Source organism: Eutrigla gurnardus (genome assembly GCF_963514095.1).
Source record: "Eutrigla gurnardus genome assembly, chromosome: 3".
Classification (NCBI taxonomy): domain Eukaryota; kingdom Metazoa; phylum Chordata; class Actinopteri; order Perciformes; family Triglidae; genus Eutrigla; species Eutrigla gurnardus.
The window spans coordinates 9749658-9767109 of NC_139917.1; the positions used below are offsets into that span (position 1 = coordinate 9749658).

The 17452-nt window shown below is 43.5% G+C and overlaps 1 protein-coding gene across 3 annotated transcripts in view; it reads right to left on the bottom strand.

The window, feature by feature from the left end:
• Nucleotides 1-16164, bottom strand: part of alg13 (ALG13 UDP-N-acetylglucosaminyltransferase subunit) — a gene marked incomplete at its 3' end in the record, with an annotated part of 41189 nt that extends 25025 nt beyond the window's left edge. For all 3 annotated transcript variants that reach the window (XM_084005313.1, XM_084005312.1, XM_084005311.1), the window contains exons 1-7: nt 15938-16164; nt 4665-4748; nt 4532-4582; nt 4426-4472; nt 4258-4330; nt 318-399; nt 79-244 (exon numbers count right to left, since the gene is read on the bottom strand). In XM_084005313.1, coding sequence (XP_083861439.1) covers nt 79-244; nt 318-399; nt 4258-4330; nt 4426-4472; nt 4532-4582; nt 4665-4748; nt 15938-16057 — 623 coding nt within the window. In that variant the 5' untranslated portion in view covers nt 16058-16164. The remainder of the gene's footprint in view (nt 1-78; nt 245-317; nt 400-4257; nt 4331-4425; nt 4473-4531; nt 4583-4664; nt 4749-15937) is intronic.
• Between the last annotated feature and the right edge of the window lie 1288 nt (nt 16165-17452).

Sequence of the window (17452 nt, forward strand, 5' to 3'; positions counted from 1 at the left end):
CATTATCATTGAAAAAGACAAAACTGTAAAGAGTTACTTTGGTCTGCATCTTTTCAGGACATCAGAGTGTGTGTGTACCTGTGACATCGGTCCTCAGGTGTGTCGTAGCCAAAGTCGACGTCACTACACATCGACAGGCTGTTTCTATAGCGACGAGCTCCGACCCTGAAGGCCTCCATGGCCTGACAGAGCTCCGTCTCCTCAAATCCAAACACCTGAGTGTAGAGCAGCTCATAGAAAAGAGCTACACACACACACACACACACCTTTTAAAGCTGTCACTCACTCCGATTCGCCAGTCAATGATCAGTACTCACATTGACAGAGGGCAGCAGACTGGGGGTAACTCCTCGGGTAAACAATGTCATAGTGACCATTGATGGAGCAACACAGTGTCACCTAGACAACACAGGAGGCAGACTGACCAATCACATCACAGAACTTCACCTGGATTTACTTTTACAGTAGGGCTGAACGATATATCGTTATATCTATATCTAGATATGAACATTCAAGATATTAATATCGAAAAAGCAACGATATAGCTTTCCCCCGCGCTCGCCCTGCATGTAAAGCTCTGGCGGTCACAATAAACTTCAGTTTTACGATTGCCCTTGAATGCACCGCTATGGCCAGCCAACCACAAACCTTATTTCATGCTTGCTGTGGATCGACAGCTGAAGCCAACCAATGACGAACATACGAGGGCGGGACTCCCGCCGCGGGAGTGAGGGAGACGGAGACTGAGACACAGACGCAACATACGCAGCGGGGAAATCAAAAAGAAAGAAAGAAAAGTGAGACGAGTGCGGAAGATAATGCGGCGGTGGCGGTGCCGAATCTGATTTGGTGCCAAAACATAAATCATCCTCCATTATTTGGAGGTATTTTGGATTTAATAACGATGATGTCAACCAGAGCGAGGTGTTGTGCAGGTCGTGTTTGGCGAAAATTGCACCGAGTGTATTGCAATGCATTCAGTAGCGTTACACCGTATGAGTTGGCTTCCACCAGACATAAAGACATTTTTGATTGGTGACTTTATGTTAATGTTGATGACTAGCAGTGACTTATCAATAAAACTGCAGTTTCCACATTCTTTTGTATTATGATGTTTTTATTTTTCTGAAAAATATTTGGTTTTCACCGCACCCGTAGTCATATCGTAATCGAGACATCTGGCATGAATATCGAGATATGAAATTTTGTCCATATCGTTCAGCCCTAATTTACAGTTATCTGATCAGCCAAAAAAACACACTGAAAACAGCTTCATTACTTTGTTGAATTGATTGAAATGAAGTAGTCCTTAATAATGTCCTGTCCTGTCTTTAACACAGCTTAACCACATCATATATGATTTCTGTGTTAATAGAGTTTTATCTCACATGTGTTGACTTAATGATGTAATCGATCAATGGAAACCAGAACCATCAACCCATTGAGGGCTGGATTCAAACTCGCAGTGAAACATCAGGCTGATACATCTGGTGTGAATTTAATCAGAGCAGCACATCATGTGACTCAGTAGTGAGTTTGTCCCCCGCCTGCCTGGATGAACTTCCAATCTGGGCTGTTCCTGATGAGTCAGAGGATGGGGTTCTGGGGGATCTCCTCCCAGACCTGGATGAGGGCATCAGTGTGCTCCTGGACAGTCTGTGGTGGTACTTAGCGGCGTTAGATACACCAGTACATAATATCCCATAGGTGTCAGTGTATTAAGTCAGGAGAATGAGAGGGTCAGGAATAGTGCTGGGCGGTATACCGGTTCATACCGAATACCGGTGGTTTTTTTGTTTATGATATGCATTTTTCATATACCCCAATACCGGTGAGTGTTTAGCGTATGAACGTCGGGAACGCAGAGCGGCGGAACGTCGCGCCGCCGGACATTGTTTGAGAGGGGGCTGTTTAGCAGCTGCACCAAACAAGCAGCATGCGAGAGCACAGCCTGTGTTGAGCGTAAGATGCGGTGAAAAAATAGATAAACACGGCGAAAGTTTCTTTTTGCCGAAACTTTCGCCGTGTTTATCCATTTCTTTTTTTCGCCGAAACTTTCGCCGAAAGTTCCGAACGAGCAAGCAGTGAAACAGAAGAACTTGTGCCGAAAAGAGGAGCCGTGTCTGTTGTTTGGAAATTCTTCGGCTTTAAAAAATCGACGTCGAACAAACAACAATATTCTGCAAATGCCGTCGGGCTAAAGTTGTAGCCGCTGTTCGCACTGCGGGAGAAGAGACGAGTCAAATGTCACTCAAAGACGCGTTTGCTAGGGGGACTGCCTACGACGAGAAAAGCAAACTGTGGAACTATTTATTTGTTTCAATATTATTTATGGATGTTGCCTTAATTGATGTCCAGTGGATAAAGAAGTCTTCATATTGCAGTTACAGGAGACGTATTGTTTACATTGTGTAGCCAGTTGGTTTACAAAAGATGTTTTTTCAAGTTGCAAAACAATAAAGGGTTCTGTATTTTGACTGCAACAGTCATGCATTCTGATTCCTTCACATCATTAATGCTAGTGTGGACATTAATGTTTTTCTACAATATTCACTCCTTATGACATTAAAATATGTCAGTCCAAGCCCATTTACTGCAGTAATTATTCTCTAAATTATTAGAAAATTAGGTTAACACCCAGTCGTGCTTGAAAAAAAAAATACCGTCAAATACCGTGAAACCGATATCATTTTGAAAAATACCGTGATATACATTTTTGGTCATACCGCCCAGCACTAGTCAGGAACTGTAAATACACTCTGGACACATGAGGCCGAGCTAGTCCTGGACCAGGAGGAACCCAGGACACACTGCACCAGGAGGAATCCAGGACCCACTGCACCAGGAGGAACCCAGGGCCTACTGTACCAAGATGATCCCAAGATCAACTGCACCAGGAGGAACCCAGGGCCTACTGTACCAAGATGATCCCAAGTCCTCAACTGCACCAGGAGGAACCCAGGGCCTACTGTACCAAGATGATCCCAAGTCCTCAACTGCACCAGGAGGAACCCAGGGCCTACTGTACCAAGATGATCCCAAGTCCTCAACTGCACCAGGAGGAACCCAGGGCCTACTGTACCAAGATGATCCCAAGTCCTCAACTGCACCAGGAGGAACCCAGGGCCTACTGTACCAAGATGATCCCAAGTCCTCAACTGCACCAGGAGGAACCCAGGGCCTACTGTACCAAGATGATCCCAAGTCCTCAACTGCACCAGGAGGAACCCAGGGCACACTGCACCAGGAGGAATCCAGGGACCACTGCATCAGCTTATGGTCCGACAATCACTCCGAGGATTTCATCCCGGTAGCTAACAGCAGTCAGGGTACCATTGGCTAAGACATGGAGGTCTGTGTGACACTCCAAGGGAAGGCCTCCCCAGACCAAACTGGTCCTGCTGGATGATGTTACAGCAGCATCACATTCACCACAGCGTCTCCAGACTCTTTCAGTCTGTCACATGTGCTCAGTGTGAACCTTCTCTCGTCTGTGAAGAGAACAGGGCTTCAATGGTGGACCTGCCAGCCTGGTGTTCTCTGGTGAATGCCAATGGAGCTGTGGGGTGCTAGGCTGTGAGACCAGGTCAGACCAGGTCCCACTAGGATGTTAGGCCCTCATGCCACCCTCATGGAGTCTGTTTCTGACAGTTTGGACCAGTAGCCTGCTGGAGGTCATGTTCTAGGACTCTGCCAGAGCTGCTCCTTGTCGTCCTCCACAAAAGGAGTAGTGATCGACCGATCAATCGGTCTGTCAATAAGCCATCAAACAAATCCAGGCTGATTTGCACCAGGAGCGGCATAAAGTCACCCAAGAGCAATGTGAGGGACTGGTGGAGATGCCAAGATGCATGAAAGCCAGGATCAATAATCAGGGTTATTCCACCAAACATTAATTTATGAACTCTTTACATTAGTATTGTGTTTAAAAATAATTATGATCTGGTTTTCTTTGCATTATTTGAGGTCTGAAAACTTTTACTGTTATTTTGACCAGTTGTGATTTTCTGAAAATAAATGCTGTAAATGTCAAGGTTTTTATTTGGATTTTGGAAGAATTGTCGTCAGTAGTTTATAGATTAAAGCAAATATGTTAATTTTACTGAAACGCCCAACTTTAAATAGTAAAACCAGAGAAAGTGATCATTTTGCAGTGGTCTCTTATTTTTTCCAGAGCTGTATATATAAATAAAATACAGAGATCTGATTATTGGTTCATATCACCCCACCCTAAAACAATGACACAAACTTCTTCACCTTGTCAACAAAGTCATCCTCTGAGATCACCGTTGCTGGTTTCCCCGGGTAACGGTAGATCAAGAAGCAACGCCTACACACACAAAAACACACACAAAAAACACACACACTTTCAGCCACTGAATAAAAGACTTCAGACTGGAGAAGGTGTATACAAGTTTTTCTCACCTGTAAAGCTGAGACAGGGCCTTGATCTCCACCTGACCCACTGTCTCCTGAAAACACACACTGTTACACACTGCGGACTGAAGGGTCAAATGTTACAGCAACTCACCTTTGGATCTTCTAGACGCTCCAGATATTTCTCAAATGAACCTTCAACAAACTGAAGGAAAACAGAAGAGCTGAACCACCTGGTTAACTGGCAGTACTGACAATACATGCGTTTCTCTAGATCGGTAACTCACTGGTTCAAAGTTGCATCTGTTAGCTCTCATGAAGTCGGCGCAGTCCTGACGGATCCTCTGATGGTAGTTCTGAGAGTAATACAACTACACACACACACACACACACACACACACACTTCAGTCTGCAATATTAACACCTATGTTTCTCTATTTCTCCACAGAATGTCAATCAGAATAAAAAAAATTAAGAACAAACAAACCCAGTAGTTTAAATGGAACTTTCTATTTCATTTTTTTAAGTAAATAATCTAACATTACAAGAGGCGCCCTTTGTCTCTGGCTACCTCACTCGCTCTGACCTCTCCCTTCCAACTGTGACCCCCCTCCCCCCAGCTCTGACCTCTCCCCCACTGCACTGACCTCTCCTCTCCAGCTCTGACCTCTCCCTTCCAACTGTGACCCCCTACCCCCAGCTCTGACCTCTCCCCCACTGCACTGACCTCTCCTCTCCAGCTCTGACCTCTCCCCTCCAACTGTGACCCCCCCCTCCCCCCAGCTGTGACCTCTCCTCCACCTGCTCTGACCTCTCCCCTCCAACTGTGACCCCCCCTCCCCCCAGCTGTGACCTCTCCTCCACCTGCTCTGACCTCTCCCCTCCAACTGTGACCCCCCTCCCCCCAGCTCTGACCTCTCCTCCACCAGCTCTGACCTCTCCCCTCCAACTGTGACCCCCCTCCCCCCAGCTCTGACCTCTCTCCAGCTCTGATAATGATTAAGGTGACCCATTCAATAGGTACATCAGGGCTCCAGACTAACTTTTTCATTTAGGTGCACGCAAACATTTTTCTCTGCGCCTCATGGTGTCACAATAATACACATATACCTTTTCTTTAGTTCCAAAATACACTGGTCATTTAATAAACAGGAATAAAGATTTTTGCTTAATTTAAATTTCAACAAATATTAAATTGTTTAAAAATAAACGTAGAATCCTTTTCTTTGGTGATATAAGTAGTGTTAAATGTTATATCTGACTCGTCACTACATCGGGTTGTGGCTGCCTGATGGTGAGGGGAGCTCGGCCCACCACACCATAACAGCTGGTGTTTCTGGTGCTTTTTTAATGTTTCGATTCGGAACAATTTCATGCAAAAATCAGCGTTCACAGCCAGGCCCTAGACAGTGTTTCCCAAACATAGACCAATTTGTCAATGTCAGGGCCTTTACGGTGCGAGGAGAGACAGGTGGTGAAGCGGTTACCTCCCAGCACCTGCCTGAAGGGAAAACGATCTACAGTTCTCTACAGTTTAGCTGCTCAAGGAGGAGAAGGATAACTACAGTTTTACATGCATTATATTAACGTTTATACACCCGATTTTTCCCCCAAAACATTCGGCGAACAAGAGGCCAGGGTCTGAACCAATCGGAGACGACGTCCCACCCCATTCTGCCTCTGATTGGCTCAGACTGTGAAAGCGTGGAAGGGCAACAAAAGCAATTGTTTTTAATCATCGTTCTATACCAGGGGTCTCAAACTCAACTAACCTGTGGGCCGCTGGAGGTAGAGTCTGGGTGAGGCTGGGCCACATCAAGTATTCCACAAAAAAAGTGGGACCAATGTTAGTGGGTGCGACTTATATTCAGGTGCGCTCAATTGTCCGGAAATTACGGTACAAGTGACCAACGTTGCTAATTCGTGTTGTTATCATGTGCCTGAGCTATGGTAGCCCACAAGTGTTAAAAAATACAAAACGCACAGGGCAACGACTCATGCAGATAAAGTGAAGAAAAAAACATGTGGGCCGCACTAACATCAATCTTTGATTTCAGGTAGGGGACCGCAAAATATCGTTCCAGGGGCCGCAATTGGCCGGCGGGCCGCGAGTTTGAGACCCCTGTTCTATACTATGAACCCCCCCCCCCCCGGCATTCTGCTGCAGAAATGCAGTTTGTACTATTTTTGACCAGATAAAACCATTTCCCTATTTTGGGAACAGAGAAAATTCCTCTCTTTTCCAAAGATTCACTGTCTTTTGTATGATTTATGTATTTGCAGATCATAGCAGGCCAGTAGAATACAAATGCAACAAAAATTATGTGGTTGTGTAGGGATGTAAGAGAGTGGTGTACTGGTATGAGTATTTCGAGAAATCTGTGATGAATTTTTTTTTTTTTTTGTGCAGTTTTAGATTTGTAAACACAAATCTGACTCAGCTATTTAGGAGAACAATCTCCCACTGAAAAACAGGAAAAACTACAATGTTTGATGCCACTGCCATTACAGCATAAAATCATGCAATTGCTCTTTTTAGGCTTCCATTCTGAAGTCAAGACTTTTAAAATTGTAGTTTCTACTGTTTTCCAACAGATTGAGCCATTTTCCCATTTTGGGGATATAAAGGGAAAAAATGAATATTTCTTAGTTCCTCCATGTGTTTTTGAGCACTGGTAGACGTTGGAGCAAATAAACTGCCCCCCAAAATAAATAAATAAATAAATAAATAAAAGGGAACACCTAAACACCACATGCTAGTTATCAATGAATAACATTCCAGTTGAAAATCTTTATTCATTACAAAACAACATAAGGATGATTAATGAAATCAAATTCCTCATCTTATGGAGGTCTCGATTCAGAATCATACCAAAAATCAAAGTGGAAAATCAGATCCCAGGCTGATCCAACTTTTGTGGAGATTTTTCAAGACATGTCGATATGATCCTCAGTAGTCAGTGTGTCCTCCACGTGCCTGTTTGCACTCCCTACAACGCCTGGACATGCTCCTGATGGGACCACGGATGGTCTCCTGAGGGATCTCCTCCCAGACCTGGACCAGAGCAGCAGTCAACTCCTGGACAGTCTGTGGTGGACATGGCGTTGGTGGATGGAACAAGACATGATGTCCCAGATGTGCTCAATAGGATTTAGGTCTGGGGAACGGGCAGGCCAGTCCATAACATCAATGCTTTCATCATGCAGGAACTGCTGACACACTCCAGCCACATGAGGCCTAGCATTGTCATGCATTAGAAGGAACCTTGGGCCCGCTGCACCAGCAGTCTCACAATGGGTCTGAGGATCTCATCCCGGGACCTAATGGCAGTCAGGCTACCTCCGGCAAGCACATGGAGGGCTGTGTGACCTTCCAAAGAAATGCCTCCCCAGACCATCACTGACCCACCTCCAAACCAGTCATGCTGGAGGATGTTGCAGCAGCAGAATGTTCTCCACGGCGTCGCCAGACCCTGTCACGTCGGTAACATGTGCTCAGGGTGAACCTGCTCTCATCTGTGAAGAGCACAGGGCGCCAATGGCAAGTCTGCCAATCTCTGTGATCTCTAGCAAATGCCAATCGCATTGCACGGTGTTGGGTTGTAAGCACAGGCCCTATTTGTGGACGTCGGGCCCTCAAACCACCCTCGTGGAGTCGATTTTGGACCGTTTGAGTTGAAACCTGAACATCAGTGGCCTGCTGGAGGTCATTTTGTAGGGCTCAGGCAGTGCTCCTTCTGTTCCTCCGTGCACAAAGGAGCAGATATCGGTCCTGCTGGGTTGTTGTCCTTCTTCGGCCCCCTCCATGTCTCCTGGTGTACTGGCCTGTCTCCTGGAATCTCCTCCATGCTCTCGACACTGTGCTGGGGGACACAGCAAACCTTCTTGCCACAGTGTGCATTCATTTGCCATCCTGGATGAGTTGCACCAACTAGGCAACTTCTGCGGGTTGGAGAAACCGCCTCATGCTACCTCTAGTAGTGCAAACACTGCCAAAATTCAAAAAAGAAAAAAATCTGCCAGAAAGGCAGAGAACACAGAAACGGTCTGTGGTCAGGGATGTTAACAGGTGACCGTTTGACCAGTGGTTGACCGTATTAAGGTTAACCGATTAAACTTGTCAAGTCAGCGTGGACTAGGGTTGGGCGGTATGAGCAAAATCTTATATCACGGTATGAATAATTTCATATCACGGTAACGGTATATATCACGGTATGGTTTTTCCCCCTGTAAATTCAATTAATGGCTTAAAAATAACCACTGTCGCATTTGAGCATTTTCCTCTTCTATTTTAATTTTTAGATTTTAAGCAGCATAACATTATTTTAAAGAAAATATAATAATATAATAAATAATAAACCACAAAGAATGTGCAAATGTCTGGTAAACATTTGAACACCAGCTTTAACTTAAGCTATAGTGTGTGTGCAAATGTTAACACAGAACTCCATCTTAATAAGAAATAAAAATAACAAATGAGAAAAAGTATGCGTCGTGATGGCCTCCGTTATCTCCCTCCATCGATGCGATGTGCCTTTGGCGAAAGACTCATAATACTGCTTTGCATGTTTTAACTTTAAGTGGTGGAAGAGGTTACCGGTGTTTCCACCTGCAGCAGCAACAGTCGTGCGACACTCTTTGCAGAGTATCGCTTTTTGTTCGTTGTCGGATTTTCCAAATCCGAAAAAGTTCCACACAACAGACGTAGCGCCCTTTTTTGGAACGAGTTCCTCCTCTTCGTCATGGGTGGGTCGCGCTGCCTCCGTTTCCTCGTGACGTTCACTCTCCGCCTCCGCCATGATTGTTATCCCTCAGGTAAAGCCGTTTCTTCTACGTCGTGCTCATGCAACCACGCAAGCAGTCTGCTGCAATGCCTGCAGTGCCCCGTGTGTCGAGGCGGTGTAATTACAGTGACTCAGAGCGATGCCGCAGACATCTGCGTGTTCTCCGGTATAAACAGTATTGCAAAATTTCTACCGGTAGACACTTTTATACCGTCACACGGTATAATACCGTCATACCGCCCAACCCTAGCGTGGACTGCGGAGTGTATTTGTGCGCGGCTCGTGCCTGGTCTCGCGCCTCGGCAGCCTGAGTTGGGGCGGCAGCTGGTCTGAGCGGCGCACGAGGGCCACACAGGCCCCGGGGTCCCGCCATTCTGGTGTTGGACGGGGAATTCGGTGCAGCTGTGGAGTGCGGATGATGAAGACGGTGATGATGATGAGCCCGGCTGCTCGTGCAGGTCTCGCCCCATCATGTCTACTGCTGTGCACTCTGACCCTGTTTTGAGATATACATGCATGACGGACACAGCGTCTCCCACTGTTTAATTTCTCCTCAAGTCTTAATTATTCCCGCATGCGAGGTGCGGAGAACGTGATCTCAATTATTATACACAGTAGAAGACTACACGCTACGCAACTAGGAGTAGACTACAAGACTACAGTTTGCCATCTCATTACAAGATCTTTTTTTTGTGTGAAGTGAACATAAATCGCATGTTTATACTTAACAGCCCAAATAAAAACATTTTGCGCAGGTGTCTCTTTTACGCATTCCGAAGGTGCCTGTTTTATCTTGGATGGGCTTGGATTCGGATCATTACTACATTTCAGGATTTTCAATGGTAACAGATAAGGTAATGATGATAATCATCTTGCTTTTTTATTATTAGCACTACCATCTCCTCAAACTAAACAAGCAGCGTCTCGGAGCTGTCATGTTCTCAAATGAGCCGTGGCGGCGGAACTCGATGTTTCACGCTGTAGGGGATTTAAAAAAGTGACGTGAGTGGAAGGGCAGCGCTGGCAGAGAGAGAGAGAGAGAGAGAGAGAGAGAGAGAGAGAGAGAGAGAGAGAGAGAGAGAGAGAGAGAGACATAATAGCGCATTTTAATCTGATCGGTTAACCGGTTTCAATCGGTTAAGGAAGCTCGGTGGTCGGTCAAAAATATTTTTAGTTTTGGCCATCCATCCCTAGTCACCACCTGCAGAACCATTCCTTTAGAGGGATGTCCACCTGTGGTCTGTTCCATTTGCACAACAGCAGGTAAAATTGATTCCCAATCAGTGCTGCTTCTTAATTGGACAGGCTGATACCTCAGAAATATGATTGACTTGCAGTTACATTATGTCGTTTTAGTGTTCCCCTTTATTTTTTTGAGCAGTGTATATTCAACTGAGATGATTGTTGTGTGTGTTGAAAAAGATGTCAGTGTGTGTGTGTGTGATGACCATATTTTTCATTCACTCAAAAAAAAGTGACATTATGTACAGAAACTGGGGTTAGGTAGGGCTGGGTTCAAATATTCGATTTTCTTTCGATCTTCATTTGAATGTTCCGATATTGATTAATAAAATCCCAGGATTGATCTTTTAATATATACCTTTTCCCTTAGATGCGTTAGTCTTGCGTGGCCAGCCTTTGGTTATTCGCACCACGAGATCTGGCCATGTGAGAGACTAGTACAGCGTTGGGCATTGCGCAGCTCATGAGCCTTTTGCGGCTTGTCAAGCCTCAATTTGTGGCTCTATAAGTGTAACTTGGGGGGGGGGGGGTATATTGTGACTCCTCCATAAATTATTGCACACACACTTGCAATTGCATATTTATGCTCCTTTGTATGGTCTCTGAATGACGAGTTAGAATTATTAGAATGGAACTACTAGAATGTTTCTTAAGTATCTAAATTTTGATTAATCAACCACATGATTACACACCATTTGATGTAAAAAATTAAAACAGATTTCATAGGGCCCTAAATAGCTGGATGCATTACATATACTGTATGTTAAGTGGGATGACATAAGTAAGCAGATATGCTTAGTTGGAGATGGCTTTTGGTATTTTGGAGTTGAGGTGGATCTCCTGTGGACTTTGTCTTCTAAGTGAGGTTCTACTGGAAAAAATTGTGAGGATCAAGTAGTGTACAGGGGCAGACTGGGGCAAAAAAAAGCATCCGGGAATTTGTTCTCGACAGGCCCACTCTACAGGGGACAGGGAAAAACAATCACAGTATTTGACTAAAATTTTAACATCTTATTAAACTATTTTCCCATAAAAAAAAAGTTTTTTGAGTCAAATATGACACCAATTAGCCATAAAATAATTATGCCATATACATACAAGCCCAGGGGCATCTGTGATTTTAACAGACGTTAATAGATCATTGATGCAATACTTTGGACCTGACCCATCAATTTGCCAGACATAGAATAAAATTATACTGCCTGTACCGAAAATCAACCACTAGAGGGCAACAATAAGCCATTTTGAAACCCTGGCTAGCAAAACTCTCTTTACACTATTCTCTTGACCCTTGTCTCACTAAGTTACTAACATACTCCAACAGATAATTCTCATTCTTCATCATCATCTCTTGTTTAGATCACCAAGAAAAAGATATTTAAACTAAACTTGGATATCTACTGTAGGACTTAAGAGTCTTAAAATAGAAACTCACATCAAAAAACATTTGGTAGAGCCTTTTTAATTCCATTTTTTTCCCCAATGTTCCTCTTTTATACTGGTGTCAGGGATAAGAACCAGTGTCAACAGTATAGAGTACCCAATCATCCTTTGATTTTCGATCGTGGGTTGATGCTGGCTTTAAGATGTGTTGACACTGGAGAAATCAGTCCCTCTGGAACAAATATGGTGACCTATGGGTGGAAGACAATAAATATGCATGTATACACTATTGAATAGATTATTTTGTTTAACAGTCTGCAATAGTTATCAGCTAGTGTGAAGATTGGTAAGTAGGGAAGTGACACAATATTAATACTATAATTATATCACTGAATAAGTCATTTCCGCAGCAGCTCACTTTTCTCTGCAACACCATCTATGATCTTGTCACTATCCAGCATCTTTAAAACATCTGTCCGAGTAGCCATGAGTATAAAGGCCTCCAGTTGCTGCTGAGAGAGGAAGCTCCCGAGTCTGTTCTTGACTGATTTCAGGGTCGAAAAACTTCGCTCACACGCCACCTGTGTGACAGATAGAGTAAGGAGGAACTTGTATGCATGGCCATGTGGTTTGCATCAGTCAAATACAGTCAACGTATCCCACTGTCCTGCCAGACTGATGGGTTCCTTTTGTAAGTTGGTGACCATTGCTCCCATCTGGTTTTCCAAAAGTTCAAAATACCTTTGTCGAAGCACTGTCTTTTGACCACCAGCGCGTGTCCAATCGGAGCGAGATGTCTGTGTCTGGGGTCCTTGCTCTCCTTCTCCCAGATGTTCATCCTCTGGTAGGACTCTGATAAAAACTGCAATGTTGTTGAGCAGAGAAAAAAAGAGCCACTTGCCAAGACACACTGATCTTGGGCTGTGATGTCCTGTGGGGTATCAATCTGGACAGAGAACATACCAGATTCCTGGCCTTGAGTATCAATAGTGGTCTTCATTATGTGTTGGATGGTTGTGATGATGTTGCCAAGAGTTGTTTTGGATAAGAGAGTGACTAAAGAACCTCTACCTCCTCTGGATCCAGACCGGTGTATTTTCTTGCTCTTGTCTATGCAGAGTGCGAGATGCTCCTTGAGACATTTTCTTACCAAAACAATCATCTCCAAAAAGTTGCAACCGTTTCATCATCAAGCATGTATGCTGCCTCCGACTGTGAGCCTTTGTAGCTCAAACCCCTTTTCTAATGAGCTTCACCACATCTATGATGCGCTCCAACACCTGCCGTCTCATGCACACCTGCTCTCTGCGAAGAGAAATTTGACTTCCCATGAAAATATTCTGAACACTGCTTTTTAAGGCCCTTTCAGGACAACCTCTGTGTAGATTGCTCCTCTCATGCTCTTCCACTTGCTGACGACTGTGTCAGGTTTTTCATGCCAGTGATGAACGAGCTACTATCTCTTAGCAAATGCTAAACCTACAGATGGTGAAAATGGAAGAAGTGGTCTAAGGCCTCTGGTTGTGGCCTGGAAAAATAATGAACATTTGAAGGGAGGGTACTGACTTCTTGGCCCTGGTTAGCTCTATCAGCTGGATCATCTTCAGTCTAGATAAAAGGTAAGTAATGTTTATGTTAGTAAACCACTGAAACAACACTCAGTAAAAAATAAAAATGTTAGTATTTAATATTAGTATTTGAAATTAGTAATATTAGATTAGCATACTAACCTGAGTAATACTAGTGGTAGACAACAACAGGCTGATTCCAACTAGATAATAGCTACAGCAGGTTGAAAATGGAGGGCTCACATTTATCATTTGGCTAGGAAGTGAACTATAGTAAAAGAAGCATACCATCAACCTTCCCATCATGTCACTGGTGCTTTGCCTGGGTTCTGGATGCCTCTGTGCAGGTTTTTCCTCCTGATTCTTCTGGGATCTTCTTGCCCTCATCTCGGCTGTCAGTCCCCTGGCTACTTCCATCCGTGACGGGATCATCAGTCTGGATAGATCAGTATTATTTATGTTAATAATATATGAAACAACACTATCAATAAAATATTACAATGGTAGTAGGCCGATTAGAACAAAGTTAGGATGTTAAGTGTTGTGCGCATTTTTAAAGAATTTTACATTAATTACTGTATTGATTTAAATAAGGGATAATGTAGAGCGACATACATAGCAATGCGCTGTTATACAGAAATGTCAGACCTCCAAACGTTGGGAAGGCCCATTCAAGTGAATGGAGCATTCTACAGCGTTATAAAGAGCTGTGTTGTAATTAGGGTTGTCACAAGAACCGATACTTCGGTACCAATTCGATGCCGACACGAAAAAAATAATTCGATACTTGCTTTTTTCTGGTATCGTCAGAACCGAATATACAACTTTTCACTCGGCGAGCCGTGTCGATTCTTGGCGGAACTGACGGGGGCAGTATACGCGTGTGAGCAGCACAGAGCAGTAAGCGGCGCTGAAGAAGAAAACTTGCCGTCTTCGAAAAAAAATGGCTTCAGCAGGTGGGAGCGTAAGCACAACACGTCGGCTCGTCGACAAGACAGGTGCGAAGAGTCGCGTGTGGAAATATTTTGCATTCGAGGCGGATGAATCCGGAGCAATTCTTGATTCAAACAAGCCGACATGCAAAAAGCCTTATAAGCACAGTATTGTTTGTTTTTATACTGGATGGCTATAGGTCTGTTGGCAGCTGGTACTGCAATTTAAATTCTGTGCAAAAAGATCTTAAAGCACAGTGGTGTTAAATACTTGACAGTTTGAAGCAGTTTTCAATAAATTAGTGAATTTAAAAGTACATGGGTCCTGTTGTTTTTTTTTTTTTTTAATTGTGGTATCGAATTAGTATCGAGAATCGTGGAAATTCACAGGTATTGGTATCGACTACTGAAATTCTGGTATCGTGACAACCCTAGTTGTAATATGTTAATGTGTTATAAAGTTAATATGCCTTTACCCAGCCTAGTATGACTAGCTTAGTAGTATGTGGCAGCAAAAGTCATAGATAGTCACGTTATTGTTTACAGGACAATTTCAATTACACGGTTACATTAGATACAGCAGGTTGTTAAATAAAGGGGAGGACGGCCCACACTAATAGTTTTAGTGTCAATAACCCCCAAAAATATCTGATTTAGAAGATATATTGATAGAAGTACATCTAATTAGTTATTGAACGCCCGTCCTTTGTGGCAACTAGCCTTCTGTGTAGCTAGCCAACGTTTGCTATCTGTGACATATATAAAGCAAGTTAATACTAGTCAAATCAGCAGAATGTTTACATGATTCTTACCATCATATCTGTGGTGCAGTCTTGACTGGGCAGATGTCGCTGTGCTGGCTTCTCTGGTGTGTCACTGTCTTTCTCATCCTCGACATTGATGGAGTGAGCGGGCTCAACAAATGTCGTCATTTCGAGGCATCTGCCTCAAGCTTGATTTTTTTCAGGACATTCTGAGGTGGTCAGGTGGGAAGATTTTCAGAAATTTGATGAAATGACACGGAATGACCCAACAGCCAGACACGACAGCCAAATGCATGTGTATGGTTGACAGGTGAAGGGGGCGTGGCAAACCCACATCAACAAACGTTAACTGGCCAGCCACTTTAGTAAAATTATTTTTGTCGTGTAACGTAACGCGATGCAGCATCGAACATAGCTACGACAGTGCAGTTTCCTTGGCAATGTAACACCGTGAGATACGTTATGTCAATCTAGTCATACTAGTTAAAGGTATATGTATTGTATTATATTTTACTTATCTTGTGTGACTGTATTGCGCATAGCAGTGGTTGGTATTTACTGGTGGTGCAGGAAGACATGAACCCCCAAAGCCTTTTTCACACAAATATTTATTGTTATATTAATAATATTTGTTTGTATGTTAAGCCTCAAACTATTCATTTTATTTGAAATTTGCTCTTACTCTTACTTAAAGTAAATTTAAAAGCATGTACTTTTGGATAAGTACCTTTAAAAGCAAGTACTTTTTGACTCTTACTCGAGTACCATGTCGACTGAGCTACTTTTACTTGTAACGGAGTAAACTTTGACCAGTAGTATTTGTACTCTTACTCAAGTACTGGGGTCGAGTACTCTGTCCATCTCTGTTCACCCTTCACCCAGCTTACCTGTTCTGACACGGCGCGGAACAGACTGGACGCGTCCCGGGCCACCATCTTCCTGTAGAGGCCCAGACTGCTCAGGTACTCGTCCATGTTGACGAAGTACTTCTTCAGGCCTTTCTGCATCCCGCCGCCGCTCAAACAACCACAACATTCACGGAAAAGTAGCTAAACTCGCTCCGATTGAGACGCCACAGCACGAGCCGCTGCCGTCACAGCGACAGGTGACATTAATCAAGTCTGATGAGCGCGCGAAAGGTGCCAGCTACTGGAGCGTTCAGGAACCAACCGACGGCCAGGAATTTTTGTTAGCAAACAGAATATAGACTGGCTAACAGAGGAAACGTAAACACTTTCTGACTGACGTCACATAAAGTTGGGAAATGTACTATCACTTATTTATTTATTTTACAATGTTATGTTTTATATACTCAGAAAATAAACACTGAAGTAAAGTATACATATTTACATAAAATAAACCATAACGTGTTCAAGAAATTATCCTGTGTTCTTTACTGCAGTAAAAGTATAATACAGAAGTATTACTAAATGTAGGATCCAGACATGTACAATATGTCAATTATGCATCATATTATCTTTGTTCATCATGTGTTGTTTCTACAATTGCAGTAACATCAGTTGTCAGACAAATGTATAAGTAGAAAGAAATGGAAGTACCTCTACACTGCACGAATAATCAAATAAAAATAAATAAATAAATAAAATACTGTACAATACAATATGATACAATACAAGTATTATACAATGAAATGCTTTAGTGAAGATTGTAGGCATTTAAAACACCCAACAGACAGGCAACATATTCATTATTTCTACATACACTATATTGCCAAAGGTATTCACTCACCTGCCTTGACTCGCATAAGAATTAAAGTGACATCCCATTCTTAATCCATAGGGTTTAATATGATGTCGGTCCACCCTTTGCAGTTATAACGGCTTCAACTCTACTGGAAGACTTTCCACAAGGTTTAGGAGTGTGTTTATGGGAATTTTTGACCATTCTTCCAGAAGTGTATTTGTGAGGTCACACACTGATGTTGGACGGGAAGGCCTTGATCTCGTGAGACTATCGTTGCCCACTCGTTCATGACAACAGAGCAAGTTGGGATCAAGTCTGACACAAAACTAACCGGCAACGAGCCTTGTGTGTTTCCTGTCTCTCTGTAGGGTCATCGTACGTGTTCATGGCTGTTCATTCCCTGCATGCTGCACTACCTTGTGTTCCATGAAAGTTACTTGTGTTCCTGTGTCCGGCCTCCCGGGTCCCTTTGTGTTTTTGGTTTATTGTAAGTGTTTCTTTTTGAATGTGTTTTTACCCGAGCGATTGACTCTGCAGAAAGTTGGTGACCTCTGTGCACTATGTGCCTCAGCATCCGCTGACCCCACTCCGTCATTTTACGTGGTCTACCACTTCTTGGCTGAGTTGCTGTCGTTCCCAATCTCTTCCATTTGTTCTAATCCCACTGTCAGCATCTAAACTTCAACATTTTCAAACGC